The 18,518-nt window shown below is 47.2% G+C and overlaps 1 protein-coding gene across 2 annotated transcripts in view; it reads right to left on the reverse strand.

Annotated features, from left to right (window-relative positions):
- Nucleotides 1-11,471, reverse strand: part of ATXN3 (ataxin 3) — a 357,787-nt gene extending 346,316 nt beyond the window's left edge. For both annotated transcript variants that reach the window (XM_086937684.1, XM_086937683.1), the window contains exon 1: nt 11,352-11,471. In XM_086937684.1, coding sequence (XP_086793810.1) covers nt 11,352-11,375 — 24 coding nt within the window. In that variant the 5' untranslated portion in view covers nt 11,376-11,471. The remainder of the gene's footprint in view (nt 1-11,351) is intronic.
- Between the last annotated feature and the right edge of the window lie 7,047 nt (nt 11,472-18,518).

Genomic DNA, 18,518 nt, shown 5'->3' on the forward strand with positions numbered 1-18,518 from the left:
AAATTACCAAGTAGTTCACTTTTGAGGATAGCTCTCATTGTCCCTACCTTTGCTCTTGCAAGGCAGGCTACCCATCTAACAAGGGCAGATAGTCCCTGTACCCAGCTACTCCTGAGGCCGAAATCCAGCCTACAGGCAGCTAAGGGGCACGCGTTGTTTAGAGAGGAGAGAGATCTTAGAAGTTTACCCTCTATCTTATGGCAAAAGTCCCACTTTTTCATATCAATAAGTTCAATACCATACAATATTGTTGCGGGGATTTTTGATCTATACACTTCCAATAAAATCGGAAAGTGCCGTTTCCCCGTTGCATGGTAGAGAGAGTTTAAACCTTTGCCATGGGCAATAGCTTTGCGTGTACAATGTTCTATGTGGAGTTTCTCGCTCAAATTAGCCATGATAATTTTCCCCAAAAAAGTATAGGACTTTACCACCTCAAGTTTTTGGCCCCCAATAAACCAACCAAAATCAGCGGAGCGGCACCTCTTCTTACCAGCTATACACATAACTTTGCTTTTAGTGATATTGATCTTCATCTGATGCGCCACAGCAAACATATGAAGCGCATTGAGCCGATTTGCGAGTCCTTTGGGGGATAAATCTAAAATGAGAACATCGTCGGCGTACATCAGGCAAGATATGGGGGACCCCCCGAGCACCGGGGCAATGCCCACACTAGAAGCAAGGGCTGCGGGTAGGTCCACCGTATACAGAGAAAACAAAAGGGGGGCCAACAGACAACCTTGTTTAAGGCCATTCAAAGATGGAATTATATCTGAAAGACCCCTTTCGCCTCCCATCAACACCCTGCACCAGGTCTCTGTATGTAGAGCCCGCACCAGCTCCAGTAGGTAGGATGGCAGACCAAGCGCTGCCAATTTTCTCCACAGCGTTCCACGGTCCACTTTATCGAACGCTGTGGAGAAATCAATAAAGGCAGCATACACCACCCCACCTCTCACCTGAACATACTTATCCGTAACCACATGGAGGGCGGTAAGGTTGTCTAACGTACCGTGGACCCTACGAAAGCCAGTCTGTTCTAGAGGCAGAATATTATTCTCCTCGACCCAATCGGAGAGGGCTTTTAGTAAACATTTCGCAAACACTTTTCCGATGGAGTCGAGGAGAGCAATCAGCCGATAATTACTGGGGCTGTCCCTAACTCCCTTCTTAAAAATAGGGACCAGGATACTACCCCTCCATGAATCAGGGACCATTTTCGTCATATAACATGCTTTAAACAGGGGAAACAGGATTTTACTCCACCTTACAGGATCAGATTTCAGGACCGTCATGGGGAGTCCATTGCCCCGGAGACCCGCATGTTTCTTATCGCCATCTCAATTTCCTTCTCAACGGGGTAATTAGTAAGCCCCACAGGAGTAGCACTAATGACATTATCTTTGCCTAAATGACCACTGGTGTTAATATTGTTACTTAAAAACCCATTCCCAGCATAGAGTTCCCGAATATAAGGTATCCAATCCTCTTCCGCTATAGGGATAGGCGAGGGGCCGAGTCTAGACCCACACCCTTTACCAATTATTGTCCAAAAATCTCTAGTCCTGCCATGGACCACCGATTCCCTCAAATTAATCCATACATTATCCTCCCTTTCTTTTTTTAATTTTAATTGGACTCTGCTTCTCTTTCTTTTTAACCTTGATATTTCTTTACCACGGTCCATAACCCTATCAAGATATTGTTTGCGAACCAGTTTGTTTATTTCCTTATTCAGGCTATGCAGTATACTCGGGACCGCTACCCTATTTCTTGGTCGAAAATTTTTTTTGGCATAAGAAGTGATATTACGAACAAATTCTTCAAAATATGCTATTTCATTCCCATGCCACTTATTTAAACCTAATAGGGTCTCGTCTAGAAAGTCCTGTACCCCATTAATGGCATTGGGATTCCAATAGCACCTCCCCGAGGAGGCATGGAAAGCGACTTCACTACCCTTAAAAGACCAAGGTGCCATTGTCAAAGGCATTAAGGAAAGAGTAACGAGCAATATACTATGGTCGCTCAATGGGGTAAATATTATCTTAATATCCTGCACAAGGGGGAACAAACCATAGTCTGAGATAACATAATCCAATATAGAGGTCCCAAAAGGAGACTTGTGAGTAAAATTAGCAGGCACGTCAGACGGAAATCTCCCATTTAATATCAGTCCATCGACGGCCTCTAATTCATTTAGTAGGATCTTCCCTCTTTTATTTGTCACTAATTTATCAGGGAAGAGTGCCTGCGGAACAAAATACGCCTCTTCTTTCGGTTTATTCCTAAATAAATTCAGGCTAAAATTAGATATTTTACAATTCAGGTCTCCTACCAACAGGATGTACGGGGGGATGGGACATTTTTGATTAAGTCAATATAACGAAATACCTGCTTTAAAAGCACATTAAAACACTCTTCCGGAGGAATATAAACATTCAAAATTACCACAGGGGATTTTATCCCATTATTAAACAAATTAGCGATAGTTATAGCATGGAACAATTTACTAGGATCCATGTAATGACTAAATTTCCACTGTAATTTATTAGATAATAGGCAAGCAATCCCGCCCCTGGCATGTCCTTTCTTAGAGGGAACGGCGGGAACTTCCAGAACATAGTAATCCTTAGAAACCTTCAGCATATCAATACACCACGTTTCCTGCAGGCAAATCACATTTGCTCCTAGAGAAAAAAGCAACTCAAACTTCTCAGGGCTACTGTGAATCCCTGCAGCATTCCAGGAGATAATATTTAGTGGGATGTTAAAGGTGCTGAAACAATCTGGGGTCATCTTTAGATTTAGTAGATAAGGCACTTTGCAGCCAGTTCCACTGGGTATTGTCCTCTACCAGTGAGGAGTTCTGAGTCAGCGGAAAAGGCTTCACTTGTGAGACCAAGCGTTTTCCCTTGGCTACCCAAATCTTTAGGTCCCTAAGAGGGGAGGCTACGCCATTGTGTCCCTCCCTTCTCGGTACCTCCCCGAACTCCAAGATTTTATTTCCAGGGTTAAAGATCGGGAGAATATCAATGCCTATACGTTGGAAGTTGTCAGCTTGCTGAAATATCAAATTTACAATAATAGGAGAGTAAAATTTCACCCTTATACTTGTTACATTGGCTTCACCAAACAGGGAGACTAATCCAATATCCCTAGTTTGGATATGATGTAAACTATTAATTTCACTAAAGCGCTTAAGAAGCCAAGCTCTGTTTAAAGGCAGGTCAACGTCGAATAAGGGTAGAAAGTCTAACACAAGAGTTTCAAGTGGGATATTTAAAGTTGTTACAGAGCGATCCTGGACATGGCAATCTCCATTCCCCGAAACTACACGGAACGGAGAGGCCAAAGGGTTAAGGGCCCCAGGAGGATTTTGTATAGCAACTTCAGTCATTGGTGGTTGAGGCAGACTGGTAAGGAGGCCCCCCCTTTGAGAGGTGAATTCCAGAGGCATTGGGGGACACACATCACTTTCCACATTAAAAAAGGTACTAATGGGTAAATTCTGTTCAGTATCAATCTCTGCCTTTCCAGAAGTAGAAGATAGCTCCAAATCAATCACTTCATTCTCCAGTGCAGAGACAGGATTTTGAAAGATTATCCGGCGCTGCCTTTTCTTCCTATATTTACGCGTTGGTTTCCTTTTATTCCCCTTGTTGCTTCTGGATTTCACATTTTTTGCCTTAGCCTCGTATTTAACCTCGGGAGAGTTTATTTTATTTTCCGACATGAAGATGGGAAAAAGGTCTTGAGCCACTTTAGGTTCAGAAATGGATTTATTTTCCTCTGTTATTACTAAAACTGAGTCATTTATACAGTTAGGCACTGCAGTTAAGGAAGTAGCCGCCGTATGTGGTATCAAGACCGATGTCCCAGCTTTCGTGTCAAGTTCTACTAAAGCCACGTTTATTTCCCCCCCAGGCCGACCATGTTCGGGCATGAGGGGAACATTCATAGAATCCGGTGACTTTTGTAGCAGAGTCTTCAGTATTTGGGGAACGGATTCCAAAATACAATCCGAGTTGCCAACAAATTTCCCTAAAAGAGTTAAAATAGAGGCTAGTAATTGTTCCAACGCAACCATGGATTCAGAGATCGGTTTTTCACAAGCTTCCAATGGACGACAGATGCCAGAAAGATTAAGGCCAGGGGTCCCGGAAGCGACTAACAAGTCAGACATATCCTGATCATTCAATGAGGTGGTACTACTATACAGCATTAGACCAGATGGGGTAGCGCCCCCAGGGGATTTATTAGGTGCCAGGGACCCCCTATTCGCTATATCTACATACCAGCCACAGAGTTCATGATCAATAAGCAATACGGATAAATCATCATCCAACTTATCCTTCGACGTGATTTGAGACATAGGAGGAAGATTCATAGATTCCCTCTCATGTACTGATAAATTGAGTTGGCTATCCCCATTCCCTTCAAGGAGAACAGGGGAAGAAGGCACCACGGGCACAGGTAATTGTAGTGCGAGCTGCGACAAAGGGGTCTCCAGGCATGCACTAGGTTGCATAGGAGCCTCCAGAGATGGGGCGCCGGGATCTTTTTTAGAAGGTAAATTAGCGTTCTTAGGGGAGGGCAGAGCCCAAAGCTCATACAAATGGCATTGGCCCTTAAGGGGGGGATTATTTACCGATTTATTTCTTGTGCGAATAGTTTCCTTATTAGCACTAGGCATACCTCCCACTTCCCTACCAGAACGAAGTTTCTTAGACATATTAACAACGGTGTGGCCAGGAGATATAAGTTGCAACAATAAATTACCTCCGAATGAGTGAATAAAATGAAACAATGTACCACAATATTAATTAATGTCCTGGAGATGCGACCAAGGCCGCCCGCAAATAAAGTCAGAGGAAGATAACTGGCAATGAAATCTTCCACATATAGTCAGGCGTATTTCCGATGTAAAAAGTATCAGTCACTTTTAGGGCAATAAAACAAACGAAGATAATAACCGGGCCCAGCCCAGCCTACCTCAGCCACTGAGGGCCACAGAGGGCCCGCCCTTTGCCCGGGCTTAGCCCGGCGTCCCGCAAGCGTCCCGCTTGACGTGAAGGGCGTGACCTATATAGGAGGAGCAAGGGGCGGGAAGAGACACCAGGTGCGCTCCGGTCTTCACGCGCTGAAGCCTGGGTCTCGCAGTCCCAGCCCCTGTCTATCAGCCTCCCAAACAGTAAATCAAAGTGCCGCGTTTACTCCGTAGTAGCTCAGCAGGAGCAGGCAGCACCAAGCGCAGATCCAACACGGCAATCAGAGAACAGCTGCGAGCGGCACCCGCGGAGCGGGGGCCGCGAGCTGTAAGTAGTCTTGTCGAGGGTCCTGGGAGGAGCAAGCAGCCAGCAAACAGGGCGGAGCAGGGGCGGGAAGAGACACCAGGTGCGCTCCGGTCTTCACGCGCTGAAGCCTGGGTCTCGCAGTCCCAGCCCCTGTCTATCAGCCTCCCAAACAGTAAATCAAAGTGCCGCGTTTACTCCGTAGTAGCTCAGCAGGAAGCACCAAGCGCAGATCCAACACGGCAATCAGAGAACAGCTGCGAGCGGCTCCCGCGGAGCGGGGGCCGCGAGCTGTAAGTAGTCTTGTCGAGGGTCCTGGGAGGAGCAAGCAGCCAGCAAACAGGGCGGAGCAGGGGCGGGAAGAGACACCAGGTGCGCTCCGGTCTTCACGCGCTGAAGCCTGGGTCTCGCAGTCCCAGCCCCTGTCTATCAGCCTCCCAAACAGTAAATCAAAGTGCCACGTTTACTCCGTAGTAGCTCAGCAGGAGCAGGCAGCACCAAGCGCAGATCCAACACGGCAATCAGAGAACAGCTGCGAGCGGCTCCCGCGGAGCGGGGGCCGCGAGCTGTAAGTAGTCTTGTCGAGGGTCCTGGGAGGAGCAAGCAGCCAGCAAACAGGGCGGAGCAGGGGCGGGAAGAGACACCAGGTGCGCTCCGGTCTTCACGCGCTGAAGCCTGGGTCTCGCAGTCCCAGCCCCTGTCTATCAGCCTCCCAAACAGTAAATCAAAGTGCCGCGTTTACTCCGTAGTAGCTCAGCAGGAGCAGGCAGCACCAAGCGCAGATCCAACACGGCAATCAGAGAACAGCTGCGAGCGGCCCCCGCGGAGCGGGGGCCGCGAGCTGTAAGTAGTCTTGTCGAGGGTCCTGGGAGGAGCAAGCAGCCAGCAAACAGGGCGGAGCAGGGGCGGGAAGAGACACCAGGTGCGCTCCGGTCTTCACGCGCTGAAGCCTGGGTCTCGCAGTCCCAGCCCCTGTCTATCAGCCTCCCAAACAGTAAATCAAAGTGCCGCGTTTACTCCGTAGTAGCTCAGCAGGAGCAGGCAGCACCAAGCGCAGATCCAACACGGCAATCAGAGAACAGCTGCGAGCGGCTATTGTATTATTATGCTAATCTCCCAGTATACGACCCCACACGTATGTTTCGGGACATGGAAACCTTCATTAGGGGCCTCATCAGGAATAAAGGACGACCCCGCGTAGCACTGCAGACGCTGTGTGCCTCCACGGAAGCAGGGGGTCTGGCAGTTCCCAATCAGGAACTCTATTATTTGGCAGCACAATTGCAGTGGGTGGCCGGCTGGCTGAGCGGAAAAAATTTGGGGGATACTGCTACAGACACTACAGCCTTGACATTAACACAGGTTCATACAGTGTTTCACCCGCTGACTAAAACTGCTTGTCCGTTACAGTTACATTTAGCAGTTGCAAGTCGCTGCTATGTGCGAAGCTTGAAACTCACTAATGATGTGATACCATATGCCCTGGTGCTCCCACTGCTGGGTACGCTCAAGGGGCGGGAGGTAGTCGCAGAGGCGGCAATAGAGCGCTGGACGCAGGCAGGGGTGGACACTGTGGGAGATTTGTACACAGAGGGGTCGCTAGTTCCCTTTGCTACACTGGTCGCTGACACGGGCCTCCCAGCAGGACAATTTCTTATACATGCAGCGCGTGTACGCACGCTAACGCGGGCTTGGGTTGACCTTTCCAGGGAATTGCCGACACACCTACTAGTGCAATATTTACATGTTATGGGAAATGGCTATTATGTAGTACACTGGCTCGCGCAGGCGCTCCTCACACATACGCAGTTTTCTTCCCAAAGCCTGCGGGACAAATGGGCGGTGGACAGAGGGTGAGAGTGAACGGATAAGGAGTGGGTAATGGTGTTGGCTGGCGCAACGAATGTGCCGCGCAACTCCTGTTTCAAGCTCATACAGTTCTATATCATTCATCGCGCGTATTTGTCACCTGATAAGATTAATCGCTATTTCCAACATCTGCATGCCCATGTTGTACGTTGGTAGCTGCCGACCTCTTACACATGCTATGATCATGCCCCTTGCTGCGAACATACTGGCGTAAAGTGACAGATTCCCTAGCGGAGAGTGTTGGTGAGGTATTGCTATGCACCTGGGAGGTATGCATATTAGGCGTATACAAAAGGATGAAACAGACGAAAGTCTCCGCTAGGTTTTGGGATCTTGGGCTCATTACGGCGAAGCGCTTAATCACCAGGCGCTGGACACATAGTGAGCCCCCCCAAGTGGCACACTGGCCCAGCTCCTTTGATAATTGGGCGAGAGCGGAATACACAATCCTACAAAGGGAGGAAATAGCGGGATTACGGAAATACCCCATAGCGCAGTCCTGGGATGACACTCTGAAGGCCTTTCACCATACATGCCATAGGCATGGCATCCTGTAGACACACCCTAGCTGATCCTACCGGAGAGACAGTGCTGGAAGCGGTGGCCCCGGGTGACCCCTCAATGCCCCACATCCGCATGCGAGCTGCCTTTCTCAGGTCATACTGGAGAGCCACTGTCCCGAGTACCGGAAACTCTGCCCCCGACACGCCACAGGCGAGCCATAGACGCTACATGTAGAGTTGTCCCTTTCACCTCCTATGCTTGCCCCACCCACGCGAAGCCTACACACCTCCTGGCTCCCACACAGAACATACCACATGCGCGATGTATTGCACTAGCGATTGCACATGAATGATTTTTTTTTATTACTGACCCACTTCTTACTTTATATTTTACTTTTTTGTTCCTGTTTTGCGTCCCGCTGTTGTTTAGTTGGGAAAATGGTTTCAATGTTATGAATATTGAGATGTGTATGTTCATGCCTTTTCTTGATTGTTACTGCTGCATATTACCAATGCTCCGACATACGATTGTTTAATGATATAGATTGCTGGAGGCACATAAACAAAGTAATTCCTTTGATATAGCATCGCCCAACGCGGTGGCGGATAGTGAAATTTGCCATATTGCCGCATAACCACTGCTGTTTATCTTGCTTCATATAGTTCCTTGTTAATAGGAAGTATAAGTATAGATACTGTGGCGAACTGTTGTCTCTAACGAATGTTATTACTTGGTTATGTAATGTAATGCTACAATTTCACTTCGAATGTTATGCTATGTATTGTGTGCAGCATACAACGAAAAAGTAATAAAAGATATTAATTTTTTTTTTTTTTTTTTAAGTGGGCCAATGTCTAACACAGGCTTCTCCAACGAGTAGTTTGTGAACTACTGATAGCTCTCCAGCTACCTGTAAGTAGTTCTTCTGTGTGCAACACAGCCTGCTAAATTACACACTTTTCATTGGTTTAATTAATGTAAGCAGTGCTTTAAATGGGCCGGTATGGGCAGAGTACCTAAACTTCTTTCATATAGAAAAGGAGAATACAAACATTTCTCAGCAAGGCTGCAATACATTCAATGGGAGAGTACGGTTACTTCTCAAGATCAAACAGGCACTGTCAAAAGCGAGTACTTGCACTTTTATATCTAAATTTAAGCACTGAGTGTAAGTATACCAACATTGAAAAACGTGTATTTGAGAGGAAAAGATGTGCTTCCCTTGATCTGACCTCGATAACGGACGTATCCGAGAACACCAATTTCATCATGACGATGGCCTAAAACAAGGACTGTCAGCGCTTCCAGTCCCTGTACCAACGATACCTTATATCCTAACAACATACCAATATCACGGAGTTCAACCTGAATAGTAAACCCTTATCCTGAAGACTTGTCAGTACCGTGAGCTCCTCAAATATCTAATTAGAACTACTCACAGCTAATACAGTGGCTACCATTGCGTCTTGCTGAGCACAACATTTGTCGTCCGTTCCTTTAAATCACCTACATCGTAAATTACATGCAGTCTTAAGTTCCCAAAAAAACAAGTGTTTACTTCTAATCTATTCACTTCAACTTGCCTGTTAGTCTCCTAAGAAGCGCACGAATAAGAATAAGCAACGATGATAAGAGGCATGGGAGAGCTACCCTCTAGTTGAATAATCGACCCAGAATCAGAGCATGAAAACAGAGTGAGACCACACCCTTATTGTTGAATGTAATGTCCAAATGCAAATGACGGACTCCTGAAGAAGGCAAATGCCGAAACGCGCGTAGAGTTGCCATCAACCGCTTTGCTTACTCCACTAGCCCCACTTAAGATCATTGTCATTTGTTTAACCCTTTTCTTTTTTCTCTTTTTTTCTTCTTTGTCATTGTGGTTTAGTACGTTTTCATACATCTTTTGAACTACTGATAGCTCTCCAGCTACCTGTAAGTAGTTCTTCTATGTGCAACACAGCCTGCTAAATTACACACTTTTCATTGGTTTAATTAATGTAAGCAGTGCTTTAAATGGGCCGGTATGGGCAGAGTACCTAAACTTCTTTCATATAGAAAAGGAGAATACAAACCTTTCTCAGCAAGGCTGCAATACATTCAATGGGAGAGTACGGTTACTTCTCAAGAGCAAACAGGCACTGTCAAAAGCGAGTACTTGCACTTTTATATCTAAATTTAAGCGCGGAGTGTAAGTATACTAACATTGAAAAACGTGTATTTGAGAGGAAAAGATGTGCTTTTTCAGAAGCTGATGTTTGGAGAAAAATGGTTACATTTGCAAAATATATTTAAAGTGGATATATAAATGATTCATATGTGGTGTTTGGGAAACTTATTACCTCGGGCCACTGGTATTATGTAATTCTGTGGCAGCTGCCTTTTCAACCTAATTATAGATTTACTGCATTTGCCACATAATTCATCACTGGCTGCATAATCTTCTGACATTAACAAAGAAAAATTATTTCTAATTAAACTACTTCAAAAGTTACTAAAAAACACCAAAACAGTTGCCGCGCAGTGGAAGACTCTCTGCAAAGGCTAACTGGTCACATTTCTGTTGCTTATTGATATATTTGGGTGTTAAAACTGGCATTCATGGGATACATACAATAACCAGACAGTGTTAATAAGTGTAAAAAAGAAACAATAATGAAATAATACTATCAGAAATTGTGCCGCATTACACCTCACACTTTGTCTTTTCTTGCTGCATAGTTTATTTAGCCCTGCCACAAAATGTGGCCTTTCCCTACTACATAATTTAAGCTGCACTGCGTATTACTCATATTATTACCTTGGAGCCAGGGGCACTGCAGCTATGGCAGTGATACATTAGCAACATAAAGACATTTCAATTTCATAAAGACGTTCATACATGACTGCTAACAAGCCCGCCTGAAGCAGTGAGGTGATCACTACCGACAATCTTGCATGCATGGGGTGGTACTGATGCAATCATGTCTGATATGGTCACAATAACATGTTTAGAAAAAAATCTTAAAATACACGCCAAACTTGAAGTTGGTAAGAGGAAGGTTTTGGGGGAAAGACGGGGTGGGGGCTGATTTGCCCCATTGACTTACCTTAAAGCGGAGATTTTAGGAGGGAGACCAATAAAATAAAGCCGTTTTGGGACTAAAAGCGGTAGTCTCCACCTAAATCGAGCTTTTTGGCAGATATCTAATTCGGATTTAGGAGAAAACCAGAAAATGCATATTTGGAGAGAAAACCCACGTGACAGTGCACGGGGACAGCGGGGTTGGATGGAGGGGCTGCACCTAGAGGATATGTATTCACCTGTCGCTGCTACAAAATACCACAGTTTCTTTTGAAGTATTAATCAATAATACAGGTGGCATAGAGAATATTTGATGCAAAGTGCCTCCTGAGAAATTGAATGTGGCGTGGATGACTGTTCTGGAACAACGGCATAAGGTATGTATGTTAGAAGGAGATGCCAGCCCAATAGAAAGTAGTGTGTGTTACCGCAGAGTAGGGAAACGGGACGCTGGTTATGCTGCAGGATAAGAGCGTTCCCTCCTGCCTGGAAGCAATATTACTGCCACAGAAGGTCTGACCCGATCCCGCCCTATTCATCTTTGGACTCCGAAGAGTACATAAGAGACCCTCACTATTACCATTCCGTCCCTCCCACTCTTTTTTCCCGGGACTCACTTTTTCGTGAAACACGGCCTCCATGTTTGTTTCTCTTGGGAACGGGAATCGTCATCCTTCACGTGACCAAACACACATCCAATCCAATCTCTCAGGCGTTTCATAATCATGTGATTGCACTTCTGGCTGCAGGTGGCCTTTCGGTCACGTGGCTCACAGACAGAAATGAACTGCCTGTTGCTACACCGTTGACATAAAAGACGGAAAACGCAGCAGACGCCTGAAGTCTGACTCTGTGTGCTAGTGGCTGCCATCTTGGAAATAGGGATTGTTCGTGGGAAAGATGACAATGACAATCATTAGCAAGGTAAAATTGGTTATAGGCAACTACAGAAATATAAAAACTCATGTCTAGTGTCTTTTCGTAAGGGTGACCCTCGTCTCTAAGGGCAGGACCGGTTCTACGATTTGTGGGGCCCTGGGTAGACTGGGAATATGCGAGGCCCTTCTAATTTGTATACATGTTATTGTTGTATGTGTAAATGAAGTGCAGGTAGCTATAGAGTTGATTGTAGAAGATGGTTTATTAAGACATAGTTACAGGTTAAAAAGATGGTAAGTTACAGGTAAGTAGATAAGTATATAAAAGATACCTCCACCGTCGGCATAGCTGCCAAGGTTTCAGAATCCTATGTCTGACAGTTTCTGAGTGACATTTCAACGACTAGGAGTGACACTCTCTTGTGTGAGCAAAATCAACGACCGTTGTAGCAGTTTATTGGAAGGCAGTTATACCTGTGCTTTTGCGGCTCTTCTCAGCAGGGCCAGCATGGCGCGATCGTTCTTTTAAGTTTTCAATTACTAGTAGTGACACTCTCTTGTGAGAAAAATCAAGCAATAAAGACAAGTGAAACATATAAATAATAGAAATTACACTCCATTAAGCAACTGAAAGTCTAAGAAGTCACTAAACCTAAGTGCGCTAATGGGAAGCAGCTAAAAACTGATCATAACCGTCATACTGCGAGACTGCTACTTTATGCAGTGGAAGGCACGGGATGCAATGATAATGCAGAAAGTGATGTTATCTGCGTGGTGCTTTTAGGAAGAAAGCAGACTATTTCAAAGCAGGGTCGGATTGGGATCACAATTTGGCCCGGGCACTGACGAATAAAGTGGCCCACATTTGCGGGGCGTGGCCCACATTTGTGGGCGTGCCCACACAAGGAATGTAAGTGGGAGGATATTGTTCTTGGGAAGGACACAGGGCAAGGTGACAATGTCCTACAAGCTGAGCACCTGAAAAACAGCCAGGCCCCTTTCTATTACCAAATTATTCCCAGCCCTCCAGCACAGGAGCATCTGAAAACAGCGAGGCCCCTTTCTGTTACAAAATTATTCCCAGCCCTCCAGCGCAGGAGCACCTGAAAACCGCGAGGCCCCTTTCTCTTGAAAAATTATTCCCCAGCCCTCTTGTCCAGGAGCCCCCTTGATAACAGCGAGGCCCCTTTTGCTTAAAAAATTATTCCCCAGCCCTCCAGTGCAGGAGCAACTGAAAACAGCAAGGCCCCTTTCTCCTACAAAATTATACCCCAGCCCTCCAGCGCAGGAGCATCTGAAAACAACGAGGCCCCTTTCTATTAAAAAATTATTCCCCAGCCCTCCAGTACAGGAGCACCTGAAAACAGCAAGGCCCCTTTCTCTTAAAACATTATTCCCCAGCTCTCCAGCGCAGGAGCACCTGAAAAACAGCGAGGCCCCAGCTATTTGTATATTACTCAGCCCTCCCCCCCATCCCTTCACTGCCTCAGGGCAATGGTGTGGCAGGAGATGGGCTAAAGCAAAAACACACCTTCTGGGCCATCCATGGGGGTTGTGGGAGGCTAAGGTGAAGATGGTGCGAGTTCCCCACATCACCTGGCCTCCATAGTGAGACCCATTCTTCCTCCAGAATGAGAAGGGCTGTGGGCGAGGACTAATGTAAGCACTGATTCTGGGCTGCGTGGGCCCCAGGGGGGCCGATGTGAAAATGGCTCATAGGCCTGAGCAACACCTGGCCCCCTGGGAGGCCGATTCTGGCACACAGTCATCCCTCCCCAGCCCACCATCAGCATGATTGCTTGGCAGGGCAGAGGGTCAAGGAGAGGCCACAGCTGAACATCGCTGAATGGCCGGCCGCACAGAGAAGCTGCTTTCCTCTCCCTGTCAGTGCTCTCTGTGGAATGGCAAAGGGGGAAAAAACGGCCCACAGAGTGCACTGAGACACCGGCCCTTCGGCCCATGCCCGAGTGCCCGGTGTGCCAATCAGCCCCTGTTTCAAAGGGTTAATGGCTAAAGTGCATGAGGTGAATTAACAAAAATGTCAGAGTCTTAACAAAAAAAAAAAATTGTGCTTGGAGTTGGAAGAAAGTATTGTCTCTATTGCGTTCGTAATGAGGCCTAAAAGAAAGGGAATCCAATGTAAATAGATTGTTTCGCAACATTGGAAATAAATAATTTGTGTTATTATTAACACATTGACAGTACACACACTCGGGTGGGCGGCAGTGGCTGGCACCTACTTACTGGTCTTGAGTTTTGCAGCACTGCGGGCAGCTTGGCTGACGACGGCGGCTCTGCAAGGCAGCAGGCTCAGACTGGGAGCCACACTCCACCAGCATCTTTTTTGCTTTGCCGCTCAGTTTTAGTCCAGGCTGACAAGTGTCTTCATTGCATCTCGTCTGTCCTGGTAGCCGCTGCAACTGGTCACCGTGACAGACGGTCAGTCTCATGACTCAGTGACAACTCTCTCCCTGGGCTCAGCAATAATGAATTAGCCGGCCATAATAACAGTATAATATTACAGCCACAGCGGCGCAGGGAGCCCACTGTGAGCAGCAGGTAGCACTGAAAGCTGAGCGCCAAGATTGCGGCCTGTGCTGCAGCCTGCAAACCAGTAGCCTCCCGTACAAACTCCCCGCTCTGGCAGCTATTGGGCACTACTACCTAATGATATCAGGCTGTGTGACTCTCAGAGCCGCCCGGCACCGCACGAAATGATAGATACATTGTAGTGAGACTGCCAGTGCCATAGCTCGGCTGTGCAGCTCGTGCCCCAATCCTGTAGGAACAGCGCGCACAGGCCACGGGCGGCGCGCCGCCAGCTGCTACTCTAACACACTAGTTTGCAGCGCTTTTAGTGACAGCTAGGACACCTGCATATGCGTGACAATGCATTTCCGTGCAGTGATGCGCAGCACCACACTGAAATGTGTTAGTCTAACGCCTGATGCATGGTACTTGGTAGGACTGCCCACTAGGAGCAGCCTCCTTGCTGCTCAGCATGCATGCTCCAACTGACACTCAGCACTTCACCAGGCATCTAAGCATTCCACTTTCCACAACATCATCAAGCACTCCAGCACTCATTCTGGCTGAGCAGTAGGGAAGGTGTAACTAAGGAAAAGATGTCTGGTAACACCCTAGACAAAACATATCTCCTTTCCGTAGGGAAACTTTTCACAGAATCAATACAAAGAGCAAAAGGATTACATATAAACCTAATTCATGAAAATATAAGAAGAAATTACAGGCTGACCTATCGAAAGGTTAATTCAAAAAGGCTTAAGATGTAAAGTTGATCGAACATTCCTAAAGCATTACATACATTAAAGTCACCAAAAATTGAAAGAACATTCCTAAAGCATTAAATACATTAAAGTCACACCCATCCCCTTTCCTTAGGGAACTTATTGATACGACCATATCGTAACCAGAAAGCACGTGGAGTCTCAGGCAACCCACACTGTAAGCCTGACAAGAACGAGAGAATCAGGCAACGTACTTCATACTGTACCAGGATACACAACCTTGCTATGCAGCATGAGGGTATACAACCTTTCAACACAGCACTAGGTTAAGCAATCCTACAACACGCACTTCATACTGTACCAGGATACACGACCCTGCAAAGCAGCACTAGGGTATACGACCCTGCAACACAGAACTAAGGTTCTTGACCGTACAACTCAGCACTAGGGTACACAGCCCTACAACCCGCACTTGATTCTGTAGCAGGATACATGACCTTGCAACGCAACACTAGGGTAGACAATCCTACAACACAGCACTAAGGTACTCGACCTTACAACTCAGAAATAAGGTGCTCGACCTTACAACTCAGCGCTAGAGTACCCAACCCTACAACACAGCATTAGGGTACACCAAACCCTACAGCACAGCACTAGGGTACATGACCCTACAACTCAATACCAGGGTAAACCACCCTACCACACACACACTATTATTAAGCACACATGACAGGCAAAGCATAGTAGGATATACAACCCCATGTCAGAGTACATGACTCAACAAGCATTCAGCATAACACATGCCACGCCTTACAAGACATGGGCTAAAACTCAAGAGAAAAACACAATTATGGCATAATACACATAGGCAGGAAATTAATGTTAGCATCAAAAAACAACCTCTCAACATGCAATACAACATGTAGCATATCAGTAAATTTAGACGCGCATTTAGTGTCTACTTAAGCAGGACAATCTGAATGGCATATCCTGTACACCACCATACAGAGTAAAAAATAAATACATGTAATAGAACATCATCAGCAAACATGAGATGGCAAATATTAACAGTCACAAAACCATTCTTAGTTCCCCCTTGTGAGCAATCCCTCATCAAACATTCCTCTAAAAATCCCGGCAACAGGAGGTCATTTTGTATGACAATAAAAAATGCACATACAATCCACTTCACCCTCAGTAATAGATACATACTTGAACTGCAAAGCAAACCATTTGGTAATAATTTTCAGACTTCTCCTTGTAGTGCACACCAGCTTTAACTTCTACGAGGCCTAGAATGTGTGAAATGACATGACCTCACCGGTACCCTCACACAGCTGGCAGAAAGACTAAAGATAGGGAAATCCGATAACGTTCCCACGTGCACTGCCGAGATCTCTTTCAATGCGGTGCCACACAACACACATCACAAGTTGGATGGCTGTGGCGTTTGAACTGCGCATGCTCGAAGTTGCTCATCAGTACAAGTCCTCCTGTGACGTTACTAATACTCTGTAGTGGGGGAGCCTTACCACCATGAAATCTCCAAGCGCAGACCATGCCACAGCTCTTGTCCTCCTGAGATCACAGTTACACGATCCAGGCATGAACAAATGGTGAGTCAGTTGGCTGGGCATTAAAGCTCGAGTGCAGACTTTTAAAACAAGCATTTGCAATGCAATAGGTCTCGCATTAGGAAACTGTGAGCTATTGGTATTGTAAAATGGCAATTTTTTTCAATATGTGTTGGCTTTGAAAATATATAAATTAATAGCATTATTATTCACAAAGCCAATAGCTTAAACTTTCCTAATGTGAGTCCTATTGGATATGGCAATGCTTGTTGGTAGCAAACAAGGACAGTGCTGTTGTGGTGCTGAGTTATGTGGTGGTGTATTAGAGTGATATAGTGGTGTATTAGAGTGATGTGGTGGTGTGTTAGAGTGATGTGGTGGTGTCCCAGACTGATGTGGTGGTGTCCCAGAGTGATGTGGTGGTGTCCCAGAGTGATGTGGTGGTGTCCCAGAGTGATGTGGTGGTGTCCCTGAGTGATGTGGTGGTGTCCCTGAGTGATGTGGTGGTACCCCTGAGAAGTACCCCGGGGTGATGTGGTGGTGCCCCTGAGTGATGTGGCGGTGCCCCTGAGTGATGTGGTGGTGCCCCTGAGTGATCGGGTGGTGTCCCTGAGTGATCTGGTGGTGTCCCTGAGTGATGTGGTGGTGTCCCCGAGGGATGTGGTGGTGTCCCCGAGTGATGGGGTGGTGTTCCTGAGTGATGGGGTGGTGTTCCTGAGTGATGTGGTGGTGCCCCTGAGTGATGTGGTGGTGTCCCTGAGTGATGTGGCGGTGTCCCGGAGTGAGGTGGTGATGTCCCCAAGTGATGTGGTGATGTCCCCGAGTGATATGGTGGTGTCCCTGAGTGATGTGGTGGTGTTCCTGAGTGATGTGGTGGTGTCCCTGACTGATGAGGTGGTGTCCCTGAGTGGTGCCCCTGAGTGATGTGGTGGTGTCCCTGAGTGGTGCCCCTGAGAGATGTGGTGGTGTCCCCAAGTGATGTGGTGGTGTCCCTGTGTGATGTGGTGGTGTCCCTGAGTGATGTGGTGGTGCCCCTGAGTGATGTGGTGGTGTCCCCGAGTGATGTGGTGGTGTCCCTGAGTGATGTGGTGGTGTCACTGAGTGATGTGGTGGTGCCCCTGAGTGATGTGGTGATGTCCCCGAGTGATGTGGTGGTGTCCCCGAGTGATGTGGTGGTGTTCCTGAGTGATGTGGTGGTGTCCCTGAGTGATGTGGTTGTGTTCCTGAGTGATGTGGTGGTGGTCCTGAGTGATGTGGTGGTGTCCAGTGGTGTCCCCTCGTGATGTGGTGGTGTGCCTGAGTGATAAGGTGGTGTTCCTAAGTGATGTGGTGGTGTCCCCAAGTGACGTGGTGGTGTCCCTGAGTGATGTGGTAATGTCCCAGAGTGATGTGGTTTTGTCCCCGAGTGATGTGGTGGTGTCCCTGAGTGATGTAGTGGTGTCCCTGAGTGATGTGGTGGTGTTCCTGACTGATGTGGTGGTGTCCCTGAGTGGTGTCCATGAGTGATGTGGTGGTGTCCCTGAGTGATGTGGTGATGTCCCTGAGTGATGTGGTGGGGTCCCTGAGTGGTGTCCATGAGTGATGTGGTGGTGTCCCTGAGTGATGTGGTGATGTCCCTGAGTGATGTGGTGATGTCCCTGAGTGGTGTCCCTGAATGATGTGATGGTGTCCCTGAGTGGTGCCCATGAGTGATGTGGTGGTGTCCCTGAGTGATGTGGTGGTGTTCCTGACTGATGTGGTGGTGTCCCTAAGTGGTGTCCATGAGTGATGTGGTGGTGTCCCTGAGTGATGTGGTGGTGTCACTGAGTGATGTGGTGGTGCCCCTCAGTGATGTGGTTGTGCCCCTGAGTGATGTGGTGGTGCCCCTGAGTGATGTGGTAGTGTCCCCGAGTGATGTGGTGGTGTCCCCGAGTGATGTGGTGGTGTCCCCAAGTGATGTGGTGGTGTTCCCGAATGATGTGGTGGTGTCCTTGAGTGGTGCCCATGAGTGATGTGGTGGTGTCCCCGAGTGATGTGGTGGTGTCCCCGAGTGATGTGGTGGTGTCCCCGAATGATGTGGTGGTGTCCCTGTATGATGTGGTGGT

This window comes from Lissotriton vulgaris, chromosome 9, assembly GCF_964263255.1.
Source record: "Lissotriton vulgaris chromosome 9, aLisVul1.2, whole genome shotgun sequence".
Classification (NCBI taxonomy): domain Eukaryota; kingdom Metazoa; phylum Chordata; class Amphibia; order Caudata; family Salamandridae; genus Lissotriton; species Lissotriton vulgaris.